Raw genomic sequence first — 15485 nt, 5'->3', positions numbered from 1 at the left:
AGACTTATCTCTCCCAGCTCAACCATTATTCCTGGTGACTCCATTCTGAGGTGTCATGGGAAATGGAACTATGCAAACCATTATATAAGGGTGGGGCGGGAAACTGCAAACTTTATATATGTAATTACTGTTATTATAATACTATTGTTATATTAAACGTATTTACTCACACTTTGTGTCCAAAGAGCTAGAGCAGTCCTCCAGGCTGAGGTGATATTACTAATAATAATTTGAGCACTTCCCCTCAACCATTAACTAGAACATGGAAAATACAACCCAGGCTACAAGATACCCTGTACCCCTTCCTGGCCCAAAGCTGGGTGTGGGCCAGGCCTGGGAGAATGTGCCTCCTCCACACAGTGGCTCCCAGAGGCTCAATGCACCCTTTAAAGCTCCTTTTCTCACAATGCACCCATTTCTTGAGACTGAGCTAGTCACAGTAAAACTAGGATTCAGCACAGTTCAGCAGATTTCAAAATGAGGTCCTCAGATCACAGTGCATGAGAATCCCCTAGACAATTTGCTAAACACTAATTCCTGGGCCCCCCCCCCCAGAGCTACTGAAGCCAAACCCTGGGGGTAACATCCAAGATTCTCCTTTTTTTTAATCAACCTCTTTGGGTGATAACAAGTGCCTAAAGAGGTACCTCTTTCCTGAACAGAATGGCCCCAAAAGGAGGACAGGACATAGGCAGACCGACACAGTGTCCTGTGCCTCAAGACACCTGTTTATTAGGGACACAACTCTGCGACAGGGATGACAGGAATCGTACCAAAAATAGCAACGTCTACCGGGCCCCCCGAAGGGGCTTAGAAGGGTACAGTGCCCCCCACCCCCACCCATTGTACAAAAATAAACTCTCACGCCTATGGACCAGCAAGGACTGGCAGAGCGACTCCTCAACAGGGGCACAACCCTCTCTGCCAGCCCTGGGACCCCGTTCTTTGATCCTCACCCCTGCCACTTCTAAGGCACTGTGACTCCCCTGGGTGGGTACCGCCTGCCCACCCTCCTAGGCCCTCCACACCCTTCACCTCTGGTCCACCTGGGGCTGGGATATGGGTCCCACGATGCCCCCTGCTGGCTGCTCTACCCAACTACCTCTAGTGCTTCCCGCTCCCGCGGGGTAAGCTCACTAAGCTAACTGCCCCTAAGAGGGCTCCCTACCGTTCTTGACCCCCCAGCCCCACCTCTCCGGATCTCGACAGCCCGGGACCCTCCTCCCCTTCCTGCGGAGGACTGGGAGGGGTCTCTCCTGATGGTGCTCGGATATAGGGTGGGGAAGTGTCAGCCTGGGGCGGCCTGCGGCCCCGAGCCCGACGGCTGTGGTGCACTTGCAGGTGCAAGGCCATGAGCTCCGGGGCGCCAGTGGCGAAGGGGCAGAAGAGGCAACGGTGGAGGGCACCCCCAGGCCCGGCCTCGCCTCCCGGCCCCGCCCGCAGGGACAGGTCCAGGGGTTCGGCCTCACCGCCTCGCCCGTTGCGCAGGGTCCTCCCGGGGCTAGCGGGCTTTCGACGGGACCCCTGTGCAGCGGCGCTAGAAGACCGGGGGCTTGCGGTGCCCTCCACCCAAGTCGCAGTATGCGAGGCCGCCTTGGCTCCGGATGTCTGGGCTGAGCCCCGCTGGGAAGGGGGCGGCGGCTCCGGGGGTGGCCCGGGGCCAGCCCCACTCCTCTGCTCCCGGTGATGGCGCTGCAGGTGATACTTCAGCGAGCCAGATTGGGTGCCTGCGTAGTCGCAGTGTGGACACTTGTAGGGGCGCTCGCCTGGGGAGAGGGGAATGCTATAGGTTCAGAGTCTTGATCACTGCCCACCCCACCCGCATTTTCGCTCAACGTACAGACCTCTGGCCCAGGAAAAAACATTGCCTCTATTCCCACCCCCCCCACCCCGATTTAATAAATAACGGTTTCCCAACACCCTCATCTGGCCAGTCTGAAGGCTGCCTACCCTCACCTCCAATAGCCTTCACCTCTCTTCCTGCTTTCTAGTGCCCTCTCCAACCTGGGCGCTGCCCCCTCACCTGTGTGTACTCGCAAGTGTACTTTGAGGTGATGCGCTGAGCGGAAAGATTTTCCACAGAAGGGACAATCCTTGCCGGTGGCCCCTCGGCCCCCTTCAGGCCGGGTCCCTCCAACTAACAGCCCATTCTCTTCTGTAATATACAAGTTAAGGGAAGTCAAAGGGACCTTTTGCCCTAACCCCATCAGAGCCATGCACCCCACACGCACCCCATAGGGTTGCTTCCCCTTCGGGCCCAGGAGGAAACACCGTGCTTGGGGGAATGAGGAGTTAAATTTGCTGTGAATTGAGCTGATGCCCTCAGAAGGTGGTAAAGCCTTCAGAGGGTGAAAAAAGGTGAGAAATAAAATAGGTCCTTTTTAAAGAGGGGTACAGGAGGGGAGTAGTGGCATCAGAATGGGCCCAGGATTTGGAAAACCTAGGAGACAGGAGGCCCCTTACGTACCCTGTGTGGCGGTGGGCCTTGCCTGGGCCCCCGCAGCAGGTGCAGAGTGCCCCGGCCCCTCCCCTGGGCGCGGGTGCAGTGAAGCCAGAGGGCCTAGTGCCCTGTTCCGAGCCCAGGTCTCCTCCTCCGCCTCTACCACCTCCTCTTCTTCGTCAGGCTCCTCAGGACGGTGCCGCCGAGCCCGGGCTGGGAGAGCAGACGGCAGGGGGCGGAAGCCTCCGAAGCTGCGGCCCGCCCCAGGCTCTGCACCCTCACCATTGGGCCGGGCTTCGCCAGCTCGCAGGCTCAAGTAGCCCAGCAGGCTCGCAGGCTCGCGGCGTTCAGCCGGGGTGGGCGCTGGGGCCAAGAGCAGCGCGGGGCCCAGTGGCTCATAGGCCAGCAGGCCCAGGTCAGGAGGCTGGGGGGCCCGGGCAGGGCCGGAACCAGGCCCCGGGGCACGCAGTGGGCCCAGCTTGCTGGCGTGCACTTTCATGTGGTTCTTAAGGAACCAGGGCTCCTTGAAGCAGCGGCCACACACGGGACACGCATGATCGAAGGAGGCCTTGTGCTTACGCATGTGGCCCTTGAGAAACCAGGACTGCGTAAAGCTCTGGCCACACACTTGACAACGGAACTCTGGAGGCGCAGGGGGCTCCTCCGGAGCGGCAGGAGCGGGGGCAGGGGTTGCCTCACGTTCGGGCTCCGGCTCAGGTTCCGGCGGCTCGGGGACTGATCTGGGTTCTGGCTGTGGTGGAGGCTGAGGCGGAGGTTGGGGCGCAGCCGAAGTGGCCGCCAGGGGGCGCTCAGAAGCTCCGTGGGCTGTCAGGCTGTGGTGCAGTAGCTCCTCCTCCTGGCTGGAGCCGAAACTGCATAGGCCGCACTTCCAGGGCCTGTGCAGGATGTGCAGGTGGCGTTCGCGCTCTGCCGCAGTGCGAAACTTGCCTTTGCAGAAGGGGCAACGGAAGGAGGACGACGACGGAGCTTGGGGCCGTGTCAGGCCCTCAGTGGCAGCAGCGGCCTGCACGCCCCCTGAGCTTCGGGCTCTCCCCAAACGGGCCTCACGCAGTAGCGCACGCTCCTCCAACTCAAGCAACAGGCGCGCAGCCGGGCTGCGCGGGCGCTCAGGCTGATGCGTGCGCAGGTGCGAGCGCAATAGGGCCCGCTGTGCTGCACGGTGGCCACAGTGCGGGCACTGGAAGGCCTGGGCGCCTGGGTGCGCCCGCAGGTGTAAAGCCAGGATGGAGTTGAAACGGAAGCGTTTCCCACATACAGGACAGGGAAAGCGCCTTTCGCCAGTGCGACTCTCAGACCAGCCCACCGCTCCCATTCCTGGAGACCCGGTGCTCACTCCTGGCCCGTTGGAGTAGCGCTGCAGATCCAGTTCGCCGTCGAAGGCCGGCGGTGAGGGCGCTAAGTGGCCGCCCGGGGCGCGGGGACGTGAGCCCTGTGGGAAAAAAGATGTATACAGAACAAAGGATGGAGACAGGAGAGCTGTGGGGTAAGCAAAGGCATAGAGGGCCAGAAGAACCCGAGGGAAGGTGGGTGGGAACCAGGTACACCAGGTGAGTGCACCTTGAGGAAATTGGGGGATGAATGGGAATTGAGCTGCTGGGGCCACGGAGATAACTTCTAATAATGGCAGGTCAGAAGGAGAGAGAGGTAGGGAGGGGAGGGAGTATAGTTGTAGGTACTTGCAGGTTCAGGACAGAGCGTCACTCACCTCCATGGACTCCCTTCACATTCTTTGGTTCTGGGGAGTGCAGAGAAGGAGGAGGAAAAGCTGCTTGTGAAGGCAACAGGTGCTGAAGAGCTAAAGCAAGAAAGACAGATTTGGAGGACAAGATGAGTCCTGATTTTCAGCCGTGAAATCACTTCTACCCCACAATCTTAGCACCGTGTATTCCAGAAACCGATCTATCCCTTCTCCCTCCTTGCATCCTGAGGCAGGAGGGGGCTGCTGTCTTCAAAACTTGTACTCCTTGATTTGACAAACCCACAAAGCTCCCTGATATCACAGATTTCTTCCCCCAAATACGTTTTAAATGCCTGGTCCAGAACAACTACCACCACCACCACCACCCCTGGTGGTTGGGGAGACTATCACAGTGTAGCCCTCTCATTTAGTTTGGGCTGTGCAGCTTGATGACCAAATGGGGTGGGCTTGCCATGCTCCCCAGTTGCTCTCGGACACCTAACTGAACAGCCAGCCAAACATCCTTCCGGGCTCCACAGTCCTTCCTTCTGCCCTTACCCTGTCTTTCTGTCTTTCCCCCTCATCCTCCCTCCCTCCACTTGGATTCCTGATCCATTCATTTCCATTCATTACAGAGACTCATTCATGCATGGGAGAGAAACACCTCCCAGCAGCAGAGAGTCTGGAGACAGACAGAGGGGGAGGGGCATGAAGGGGGAGAGAGCCAGAGAGAGAGGGAATGAAGAGAGAGTTGGGGGAGGAGTGCAAGTTAAGGGGTGCTGCTGGCCTGGGGAAAGGGTTAAAAACTGCAAATACCGGATAGGATTCATCCCTGTGTTTCAAACCTCGAAGCCTGCAGTTTGATGGGGCATCTCAGCCCCTTTGTCCAGGGCTGTTCCGAAGCAGGCTTTCCTCCTCTCTGCAGGGGAGAGGCTCCCTCACACAAGAGGAGGATTACACTGGCTCTGAGCTCAAGAGCCTGGAGTGAGGGACGAGGGGCGGGGCTGGGCCATCTGCACAGATAGGGGCTCAGCACATGCTCTGAGCAGGAAAGGGTTAAAATTCTCCAGGCTAAAATTCCCTGGGCCTGGGATGTGCAGAGCTCCAGTTCTGAGGAAGGAGAAGAGCACTGAGAGGAAGAGGATGGGGGGGCGGGGGTGTCTCCTGATTCTAAGCTGCAGAGGTTAGCATTAGGATTTAGAAGCAATCCCAGAATTAAGATTTATGGAAATAGGCCTAGGAGGATGACGAGAACTCGATCAGTGTACTTCCTGCTTACATATAGAATTTTATCTGGCCAAGGGTAGAGACTATGGGCCTAACCTAGTTTTTTGCCTGAGACAGAAATATTTGATATATAAAGAACTTCCTTACAATAGGTATTGTGCAACTGAAATGGGTTACTGAGAAAGAAAAGGACTCAGGCATTACTTTCCTTAAGGATCTTTAATGGGAGAGAACTGGGCCACAAGTCAGCCCTGCTTATCGGCAAAGAGAAGAGGCTCTGGAGGTCTGAGACTTCTTTAATTTTTGATATTTAGTGGATGTGATAACACTTCATGAATGGGCAGGTACCTGTTACATGTGGAATTTGGGTTATGGGAATTTTATTAACAGGAGGTTAATTAACAAAGTGTCCTTGTCCAAGGGTCACTAAACAACCTCCACCACCACTTTTAATATTTGTATTTCTGTAGCACCAAATTAGGGCATCCAGCCTTATCTTCTGGATTCTTCAAATAAATCCCTTTTCTAGGACCAAGAGCCTAGCCAGGCTCACTAAGTAGTATCAGGAACAGTGAATTAGACTGGCACAAAGCTATTGTGGGCCCAGTCTATTAATAGCCCTGCAACCTTCAGTAAATCACTTAACCTTCCAGTTTACTCATCTGTAAAATAAGGGGGTTGGACTAATTTATATAGATGGTCTCTTCCAACTTGAAAGTTTTGTAGTTTTGAGTCATAGGACTCTTCTGGACCCCAGAGAGAAGTTAAAACAAATGGTCATCCCTTCAGTACCATGGAGAGTGCAGTGGGCTACCAGAGGAGCCACTGTGGCCACCTCAGTACCATAGATAGAGCTATGAAGTGCTAGAGGGGCCACATTTGCCATTTTAGCACTACAATTAAGGCACTGAGAAAAGCCAGAGGATTTTTAAAAATTCCTATCTGGGAGCCATAGTGGGGGGAAAAAAGACAGTGGTACCAGAGGGATTACTTTTGCCTTTGGATGACACTGAAAATAGATAGATGTAACAGAAAATAGATGTAACTAGAAGAATTTTAATTAGCTATAAGGAGTATCCTGACAGCTACAGTTTGTACATCCTGGAATGAGTGACTGAGGCATCGTATTTGGGTCCATCACATTCTGTTGCTCTCCTGGGGATTCCCAGAACATCCTGGTGTACAGCCAATCTGGTATATTCAGAGGAAGCAGATGGTGGGGGGAGGTGGGGGAAGGCTGGGAATACTGCATGGTCATAGCTGACTAACCTATGGGCACATACTCTGATTCTGAGAAGATTCTAGGGCCCCTGAAACTGCCTGTAGGATAGCAAGCAAAATACCTCATGGGAAGTTGACCTTGTATCCGAGGCAAGAAGCATAGCAATAGGGCAAAGCTTCCTTCCCCAAAACAAAACAAAAAATCCTGCTCTGCACATGGCAGTTTCTAGGATGGTAACAGTGATATACAAGAAGATCCAAATTGATGCTATATTCCTGAGCTGGGAAAGTTTCCCCAGAGGGTGGCCTCAAATTAATAAAACCCAGTGAGAGACCCTCCTAGTCCCAGTCAAGGTCTTCTGAATCTCCTCCACACCAAACCAGGTCCCAGGCACCTGATCCCAAGAGTTTTTCTCAATAGAAGAAAGCACTGACAAGGCCCAAGATTCTATGAACTGGCTTGGAACCCAGGTCATGCATGTATTGCCTGTGGGCAATAATCAAGTTTTCTACAGTCAGGATTTAAATACCATCCATAAGACTTGGTCAGACAGCAGCACTGACCTACTTCCCACCCCCACTGGGAATCAGGGGTTATCTTGCCCTTATTTCGGTTCTATAGGGACACAAGGCGAGGGATAGGGAAAAGAAATCTTCAGGCCAGTTACTTCTATGTGCTAGGAGAGCTGGTCGGGAAGGGGGTGTGGCTGGAGGAGCATAAAGATGGTCCCTCAAGCCTTGTGGTCAAATGTTTTTCGGGTCAAACTGTCAGGGGCTAGGGTTCAGGACTTCTGTGGTGTGGTTGTGACTAGGCCTCTGTCACTGGTCATTTCTAATACTTGATGTTTTTCTCTCTGTTGAGAATCCTACGCCTTCCAAGTCCTCTAACAATTATGATTAACACTGCACTAGATGAGTTAAAAGGAAAGGGAGCTTCTTAAGTGGTGTAGAATCAAGAGCACCTTTATCACACAGATAGGCAGGTAGTTCACTTTCATGATCTCCTTTCCATGGCCCTCTCAACCTCACTGCTCAGGTAGCTCCTCCAAACTGACCCAGACCACAGCTTGCCCACCTTTTACATTGAGTTCTTAGTAAAGCCTCCTTCCCTCCACCCTGACCATCCTGAGCTGGAGGCATGGAATCTCAGTCATGGACTGCAAATATACAGCAGGAGGCAAGAGGAAGGTGCGTACACCTGCTCACATACTGCCACCCCACTATTGTGGAATCTTATTCCAGAGGCATGTCCCAACTTGACCCCTCTTTTGAAAGTTCTAGAAGACCTGGATTTGAGGAAAGGGGCATGTAGCCAGCCATAAGTCCCCTTAACTAGAGCTGACCCTAGAAAGGTCAGCGTCTTAGCGCCCATATGGGCCTCAGTCCTGGGATTAGGGGGTGGGGGTGGGCAAGAGAGCCTCTGGGAAAATCCACCTCCCAGAAGTAGGTTGGCAAGTAGAGCAGGAACTGTGATCCTGCACAAGAGGTTCACCCAGCAGCACCCCAGACCCCTCCCGGGGAATATAAACCAGAAGGATGATGGGGGGCAGGGTTGGTTGATTGGAAGGCCAGGGCTCAGCTACCCAGGCCGGGAGAACAAAAGCTGAGTTGCAGCCGCCTCCGCTGCTGCTGCCGCCGGCCGAGCTCTTTGTGACACTTTGTTTGGGACGCAGAGAGGGAAGCACCCCCCCATCCTCTCCCCTCCCCCACTCCTGCTCCCAGAGTTTGGGTCCCTTCCCCCTCCTTCATCAGCCCTACCTGGGCCGGGGGGCGCTCATCCACTCTGGCTCCCGGCTCGGCCGACCCGCACCCCCAGGCCCCTCGCGCCCTGCCTTCGGGCCCCTACAAAGACGCCCGTCCCCTTCCCCCCCCCCCCTGCGCTGGCCTTTCCCCTTTGGTGTCCGCTTTCCCGGTTCCCCCACCTGGCCCCCCCCTCCCTCGAGGCCCCCCTAGCTCTCCAGGCTTCCGAGGCCGCCGCCCCCACCCCGCCCCCCCAAGAGCTCTGGGCGAAGTTTGCTTGGGGCCGAGCCGGCGCCCCTCCCCCGCCCCCGCCCCCTGCACCTGCTCCGAGCCCGGCGCGCGGAGCGGGCCCCCCCTCCGGGAGGGGGGAGGGGGCCGGGGGCGGGGGCCGGGTGGCGGAGGGGGGGCCGGGAGTGGGGGGAGCGGCTACTCACGAGCCCCGGGCGGGCGGCGGCGGAGCGGGCGGCGGCGGCGGCGGCGGCGGCGGCGGCGGCGGGCGGCGGGCCGGCGGCGCGGGCGTCAGCGTTACGTGGGGCCGGGGGAGATGCGCCGGGCCCCGGCCCCCCCGCCCCCGGCCCGGCCCCCGCCCCCTCCCCGGTCCCCCGCCCCCGGCCCTGGCCCGCATTGTGTGCGGCGGGAGGCGGCCCGGCCATTAGCATGCGGGGGGCGGCGCGGCGCGGCTGGGAGCCGCGCGGGAGCGGGAGCTAGGCTCTGGCTCCGGGGACAGGGAGCTGGGGACCCCGGGAGCCGCGAGAGGCGGCCGCCAGGGGCGGGGTGCGGGTAGTTTGGAGACTGGGGGCGCTGTCGGAGGGAGGGAGGGAGGAAGGGGGGTGGGGCGCACAGACGATTCCTACAGGGGACTGGAAGAGATTTTGAAAGGTCATCTCGTCCTTCCCCCAGCCTCCAAGCAGCGCTGCCCCTCCCACCCTAAACCCGGACATACCAGGGAAGGAGTTGGCTCTGCCGCTCTTTCTGCCCCAACATGCACAGACTCGGGAAGTTCTTACTGGGGTTTTATCTCAAAGCCTCTCCCTTACAATTTCTGTGTCTCTTTTTGGGGAGGAGGAGGGGCGATTATAGAGATAGTTAATGTCTGCCGTGTAAGAAACATTATTAAAGTTACTCTTCGGTCCTTTCTGTTCTTGATAAACAATCCCTACGCCTTCCTCTCGAATTTTATTTTCCATTCCTTAAGTCACTTTAATGGCTCTTCAATACAACAAATATTTACTGAGTGCTTACTAAGGACCAGGCACTACCCTCAGCGCTGTGGGGGATGAACAGATGAGGGGGATGTACTGCCTTCCCTTGAGGAGATTGTAATCTCGACAGGGGTTACAAATTTGTAAGTGCGATACTCAGATTTAATCAATATTTACTCAATGCCTGTTCGCATATTTAATAGTATATAATCCTTACAGTGACACTCTGAGATATAGTAAGTCTGCGTTTACAAGTAAGGAAAATGAAGCTAAAGAGTGTCTTTCACTGGCTTGCCAGCTCAGGGATCCTCAGTGCAAGCCAACATCTCACATTGTCAGGCCATCACCACTAAATAAAATTAATGCACATGGGGATAGAGGAGGGAGTAGATGCACAATAGTTCAGATCCCTTTAATGTGATTCCCACTCCCCAGGAAAGAAGAGTGGACACAATACTCCAATGAGTGTTGGCCCAGCACTGAGCAGGGCAGAAGTGGCTTTCAAAAAAGGCCACTTGCATCCTAGGACTGTGCCTCCTGGTACTAACTCCCAGGGGGTCTTCTGGCTCAGTCTTCTTCCTGTCATCAATAATAATAATGATAATAACCATTAATATTTATTAAACACTATGTGCCAGGTGCTGGGCTGAGCTGTTTCATATACATTTTTTCTCTTAATACTCAAGGCAACTCTTTGGTATTATTAGCTTCCCTTTACAGGTAAGGGAACCCAGAGATTAAGCAATTTACACAAGGTTACCCAGGTAGATCTGGGATTTGAACATAGAAGTCTGGTTGCCTCCAGACCTCAGGCTCTACACCAAGATGGGCCTTTCCTATTTTTGATGCTAGAGTGTATATTTGGGCCCAGCTGGTTCTGCTTCTTACTGCAGAAATAAATATCCCCAGCTTTGCTTCTGAATAAGCCCTTTAGTGTATTGGCATCAGGCACAACAGTATGACTTCTTCAGCACCACTAATGGTTACTAAGAACTCAACCATGAGTCAACAACCTTTCACAGTCATATTATTAACCCCGTTTGATCACTCAATTTGAATAGACTAAGGTTCAAACAGGTAGAATAATGTATCCAAGGTCAGACAGCTAGGAAAAGTGGCAAAGCTGAGATTTTAGTCCAGGTTGGCCTGGTTATAAAGCAACTTGTATCTCTCAAAAATGTTGCAATAGCATCCTTCCCAAGAATGATCCTTTGGGGACTATCTCCTATACACGTCTAGGTGCAGGTTATAACCGAGTCAAAAACAATCCCCACTATAAATAGGGTGCCCCATCCACTTAGTCAGTGTCTCATCCAAAGTAAATCCTTCAAGAAAGAGTGGAGAGAGGAGAAACCATTCAGCAAGTGAGAGAGGAAGCCAGGAGAATTGAACCTTGCCTGGTCTTGGGACAAAGGTACACGTGGTAATGACAGGGTACCAGTCCAGACAGTAATATGGGATTGCCCTAGGGAACAGCAAGTAATTTGAAGAGGAAGCCCAAAAAAAGGAGAAATATTAGATGGAAATGGGGGAAATTGGGGCCCAGGGTGGTCCATGGCTGAGTGATCAGAAGAGGAACCCAGGATGGACAGAGATGGGGGCAACAGGAAACAGGAACAGAGCAAGGCAGGGCTGGGCGTCTTATGGAGTGAACTGGTGTCTACCCATGGCCACTCCCCGGATCCTTAGTCCCTTATAGGGACCTTTGCCCCACCACACCCCAGCCCTGACAGCCTGTCTGCTCTGTGCTACCAGGACCTCCAGGCCCAGCTGGGTCCCATAACTTTGGAGTAGCTGCTTCAGACAAGGTAGGTGAGAGGCTCTGAGACTCAATTCCCTGGATATTGAAATAGGGCAGAGGGGCAGCTGAAAGAGATGTTTTTGCATGTCCTGTCTCTTGATAGGTGCTATAATGTATTCCAGGAAAGCACCAAGCTTCTGTGGTCAAGGGAGCCATGGAGGACAGAGCTGGTCAGCGAGAGCAGGAGAGACCTAGCGTTCGTCTGGAAAAGCTACAGCACTGGGCAAGGCACAGACAGAGTGGGCACCTCTTGGTGCTGGCGGTGAGGCCAGATGCCCAACCCCAAGCTTCAGCATGTCCACTTGTACCCCAGTTCAGTTCCATCCGTGTTTTGTGAGCATCTACCATGTACTTGAAACTGCTAGGCTCTGAGTGGGAGGAGGGTGGAGGAAGCAAAGGATAAACAAGGCGAGACCCTTAATCGCTAAGTAGCTTCCATCGTGTGGGGAAAACACATAGGTAAGTAACTAAACTATGACATGAGGCAGAAGAAATTAAATGATATCCCCTTCCTTTACTGCCCCTGGTTGACTACTTTCCACCACCATGTATTCCTGCCAATTGCTGATCTCTGCAAGAAGCAGGGGTTTGGAGGCGGGTAGGGAATCCCTGACAGTTTCCCTTCAACCATCCTGCCCCTGGACTCCAGGTGAGCCAGTTATGGCTGGCAGTGGCTCTGGTGCCTTTTGCTGTCTCAGTTGCCTGCCTGAACTCTGAATGTCACATGGCCACAGCACTACCGCTTGGACCTGGAGCATTGGTAAGATCCACCACAACAGAGGGTAGAAGGTCCTAGAGGCTCTTCATTAATGAGGCCAGAGTTCAACACTTGCCTTTCTCACCATTCAGGGTCTCCTCACTGGGATTGTTACCCTTGAGCTGCGCAGAGCACCCCGCCTCTGGAAGGTGAAAGAGGAAGAGAATGAAATACTATTCTCCCACCACCCCAACACACACACACACACACACACACACACACACACACACACACACACACACCTCAGCCCAGGAAGTGACTCTCTAAGTGTTGACTGATCCTGTCAGCTGTCTGCCCCTGACTGGCCTAAAAGACTGAGGAGGGAAAGCAAAAGAGTTAAAGGGACGATTGCCCTGTTGGGAGGTGGAGGAATAAGAGCTGAGGGGTTTTTTTTCCGGCTAGGTGCAGGTGGGGCTTGGGGTTGCAATGAGTCCCCTAGGCTGGGCAGTGCTGAGCTGGCTCACTGGCAGGTACGGGCCATGATGATATTCAACACCTTCAATCTGATCTTTGGCTTCATCGTGGTGGTGGTCGAGGTGATGAAGACGGTCTTGGGGCCTGTCCCAATTGCCCCTTCCCAGGTATGGGCAAATAAAGGAGAAGGTGGGAGGATGAGGAGGCAAGAGGCGATGGAGAGGGGAAAGGGCAGAAGAAACAGGTGCTGGGTCCCCTGCAGCACCCTCAGCCCTGTCTACCTGCAGTTGGACAGGTTGCTGGTGCTAGAGATCAGCACTGAAGCCTTCACCCTAGGGGGAGTGTTGCTCTCTGCATACTCCCTGTTCCTGCTGAGCCAGAGGAAGCCAGGATGCTGTAGGAGCCAGAGTCTGCACTACCAGGAGTTGCAGGAGGTATTGAAGGCAGGGAGGGAAGTTATGGAGCAGATAGCTAGCAGCTCATTTGGGGCAGGGAGGCAAGGAAGGGATCCTAGACTGAAAATGATTGGTTTTCTGGCTTTGGACAATTATCCCCTAGTGGTGGGTAAGAGGGAATTGGGTAACTAAAGAGTTGGGGCTAGAAATGTGGGAGAACATTAGGAACCTGTGTAAGTATTGGAAGGGCTATGAGAACACGAGAAAAAATGAGACAGGAGGAGGAGGAAGTTGCTTCTGTCTGGGATCCCACCTTTCTCACCCCTACAATTTACTCCCTTCACACCTGTCTGGTTTTCAGGGTCTCTCTGAGTTGGAGGAAGTTCCTGATTTGGAGAATCGTCCCACAATGACTAGCACAGCAAACGGAACAAATGAGTGAACTGGCAAGGGAAGCAGGCAGGTGCTGCTCTCCTGCCCTGTGGTAGCGTTCTCCAGACCCTCCTGCACCCCACCCCACCAAAGTCAGAAGCTAGATGGAGTCCCTTGAGATCAACATGAAGTCTGGTGGAATGCCTTCAGTTTTCACTCAAACTAGGCTCCTTTCTCTTCTAAGGGAAGCTATACCTAGATCAGCGTCTTCCCTCACCTCACTGCCCTGAAAGCTGCCCGCCTGCAGGGCATCCTTAAACCAACTTTCATCTATACCCACTTCCTCCCTTCCATCTTTATCCTCCTTCCCCACAGCCTCCCCATACAGCTTAACATCTGCCTCATCCCCACTGCTTCTCTTCTTTCCACCTTTCACAATCCCACCCACTCCGAGCCAGGGTTCCCCTGCCTGCCCACTCTCTGAAATCAATTATGGGTGCTTTATTTCCCTTCCCTCGGATCCGTTTCCTTTCTAGTTTAGCGGAGACTACAAATCCCACGATGCCTCGCTACCCCGTGGCCTGCTGGGAAATAAAGAGCCTTTTACTCCGCGGTGGGGGCGCTGTGCATCTGCTGAGTGACGCGAGGTGCTGGAAGTCCGGGCCTAGCTGAGTTTCCTCGGACGCGACCACTGGCCCCACGTTTAGGGAGGAGCCGGGCGGGTTATTTTGCGCGGGGGTGCCGCCACCCCAACCTCAGCAACTGAGAGCAGGCTGTGGCGCCACACTCCTCTCTCTGCCAGCTTCGGAGACAGGCAGCGGCTGGGAGCTGACCCTGGGCAGAGCTGGGATTCCCCAGATACTGTCGCCGCGCCCCCTCCTACAGTGCCCAGGTCCAAAGTCCTGAGACTTGGAGCGCGCGCGAGAAAGGGGTTGGAGATGATGAGTCAGAATCCCCGGGCTCTTCTCGTCCCCCTCCCCCGGAGCCTGGGCGCCTGAGGAGGACCTGCTCGCTGGGCAGACGGGTGGACGGGGCAGGAAGAGGGAGGGACGCGGCGACCCAACCTAAGACTTTCCCGCCTCTTGAGAGCACGCGGGTGTAACGAGCCCGCGAGCCCGCGTTGCCGCCACCCCTTCTTTCCAAAACGGTAGCAGGACTGCGCAGGCTCAGCCTGTCGGCAGCCCCGCCGACCTTTGATCCCGGCTGCGATCCGGTGGCTGAAGCACTGGTTGCTCACAACCCCCACCGTTTATGACCTTTGCTAGTGTGCAAAGATGACAAGCTCAGGTGGACTTGAGAAAAGCCCAGGAAAACTGGGAGGCCCAATAGTACTAAGCCGGACAACCTACCAGCCGCCGGAGAAACTAGAAATTGACCAGAGCTGGAGTACTAAAAGAACTCACCCCAAATTCACATAGAGCCCAGGATGGGTGTGCGCCTCACACTCATTTTTGTTCCCACTTGAGAAGGCTTCTTTCCCTTAGAGAATGCTGCTTCTCCTGGCTTAGCCAAGCCCAGACACCAGTGAGGAAAGAGCGCAGCCTGGCTGCCTTGCCCTAGCATTGCAGCGGTGCCAGCGGCAACTCCTTTCTGTTTGTGACACCTTGGGAGTGGTAATAGTCGCCCTATGACAAGGTTGTGTGAGTACTAGTGGGTGGGGACAATTCTGGGATTAGGCTCTGGAATGGAGAAAACAAGATATGGGCCTCCCCCTTCTCCCAATCTAACTGTTAGAATAATGGAGAGCTCATGTGTAAAGTACTCAGAAAATAATTTCCATGTCAGAGGTGGTGGTAGATGAGGAAACGGGGGCTAAAAAGTCAACAATTCACTCTATCTTCCAGATAGGAGCAACAGCTTTTAGAGATATGATCAGAAATCTAGGAATTGCATTCTAGTTCTTGAAGAAGTTCAATGACCGTGCAAATAAACCTGTATCAGTCAGGTTAGGCTAGGTTATGCTGTGGTAACAATGCCAAAATCTCTGGAACTCCACCATTTAGATCCTACCACATGACCATGAAGCTTAGAGTCACCCATCTCCCTAAAAAAGCATGAAGAATTGTTCATGGGCTCTTAAAAGATTCTGCCTTAAAGGAACACATATCACTTCCGCTCAGACTTCATTAGCCAAAACAAGTCATATAGCCACACCCAACTCCAAGACAGAAGGGCAGTCTTTTCATATGCCTGGAAGGCTAAGGGAAGCAGACTCAT

The 15485-nt window shown here is 54.2% G+C and overlaps 2 protein-coding genes across 5 annotated transcripts; one reads left to right on the top strand and one right to left on the bottom strand.

The window, feature by feature from the left end:
* Window positions 1-694: 694 nt before the first annotated feature.
* ZNF219 (zinc finger protein 219) lies at window positions 695-14813 on the bottom strand. 4 transcript variants are annotated; one of them, XM_019713545.3, is made up of 5 exons: window positions 14672-14813; window positions 4167-4256; window positions 2468-3890; window positions 2024-2155; window positions 695-1766 (listed from the first exon to the last, which is right to left on the bottom strand). In XM_019713545.3, the coding sequence occupies exons 2-5, from the start codon at window positions 4170-4172 to the stop codon at window positions 1165-1167; spliced, it is 2163 nt and encodes a 720-aa protein (XP_019569104.1). In that variant the 5' UTR covers window positions 4173-4256; window positions 14672-14813; the 3' UTR covers window positions 695-1164. The 4 variants fall into 4 exon arrangements, with proteins under 4 accessions (XP_019569104.1, XP_019569106.1, XP_074184106.1 ...); XM_019713547.2 differs by lacking the exon at window positions 14672-14813 and adding an exon at window positions 9271-9289; XM_074328005.2 differs by lacking the exon at window positions 14672-14813 and adding an exon at window positions 8762-9133.
* TMEM253 (transmembrane protein 253) lies at window positions 11125-14660 on the top strand. The gene is made up of 6 exons (XM_088797092.1): window positions 11125-11592; window positions 11980-12090; window positions 12180-12236; window positions 12558-12668; window positions 12789-12935; window positions 13258-14660. Exons 1-6 carry the CDS (start codon window positions 11485-11487, stop codon window positions 13336-13338), a joined length of 615 nt encoding a protein of 204 aa, XP_088653218.1. The 5' UTR covers window positions 11125-11484; the 3' UTR covers window positions 13339-14660.
* Window positions 14814-15485: the final 672 nt, after the last annotated feature.

Source organism: Rhinolophus sinicus, chromosome 3 (assembly GCF_057876585.1).
Source record: "Rhinolophus sinicus isolate RSI-liver-muscle chromosome 3, RSI-T2T, whole genome shotgun sequence".
Classification (NCBI taxonomy): Eukaryota; Metazoa; Chordata; class Mammalia; order Chiroptera; family Rhinolophidae; genus Rhinolophus; species Rhinolophus sinicus.
This window is presented reverse-complemented; position numbering and strand designations above follow the sequence as displayed.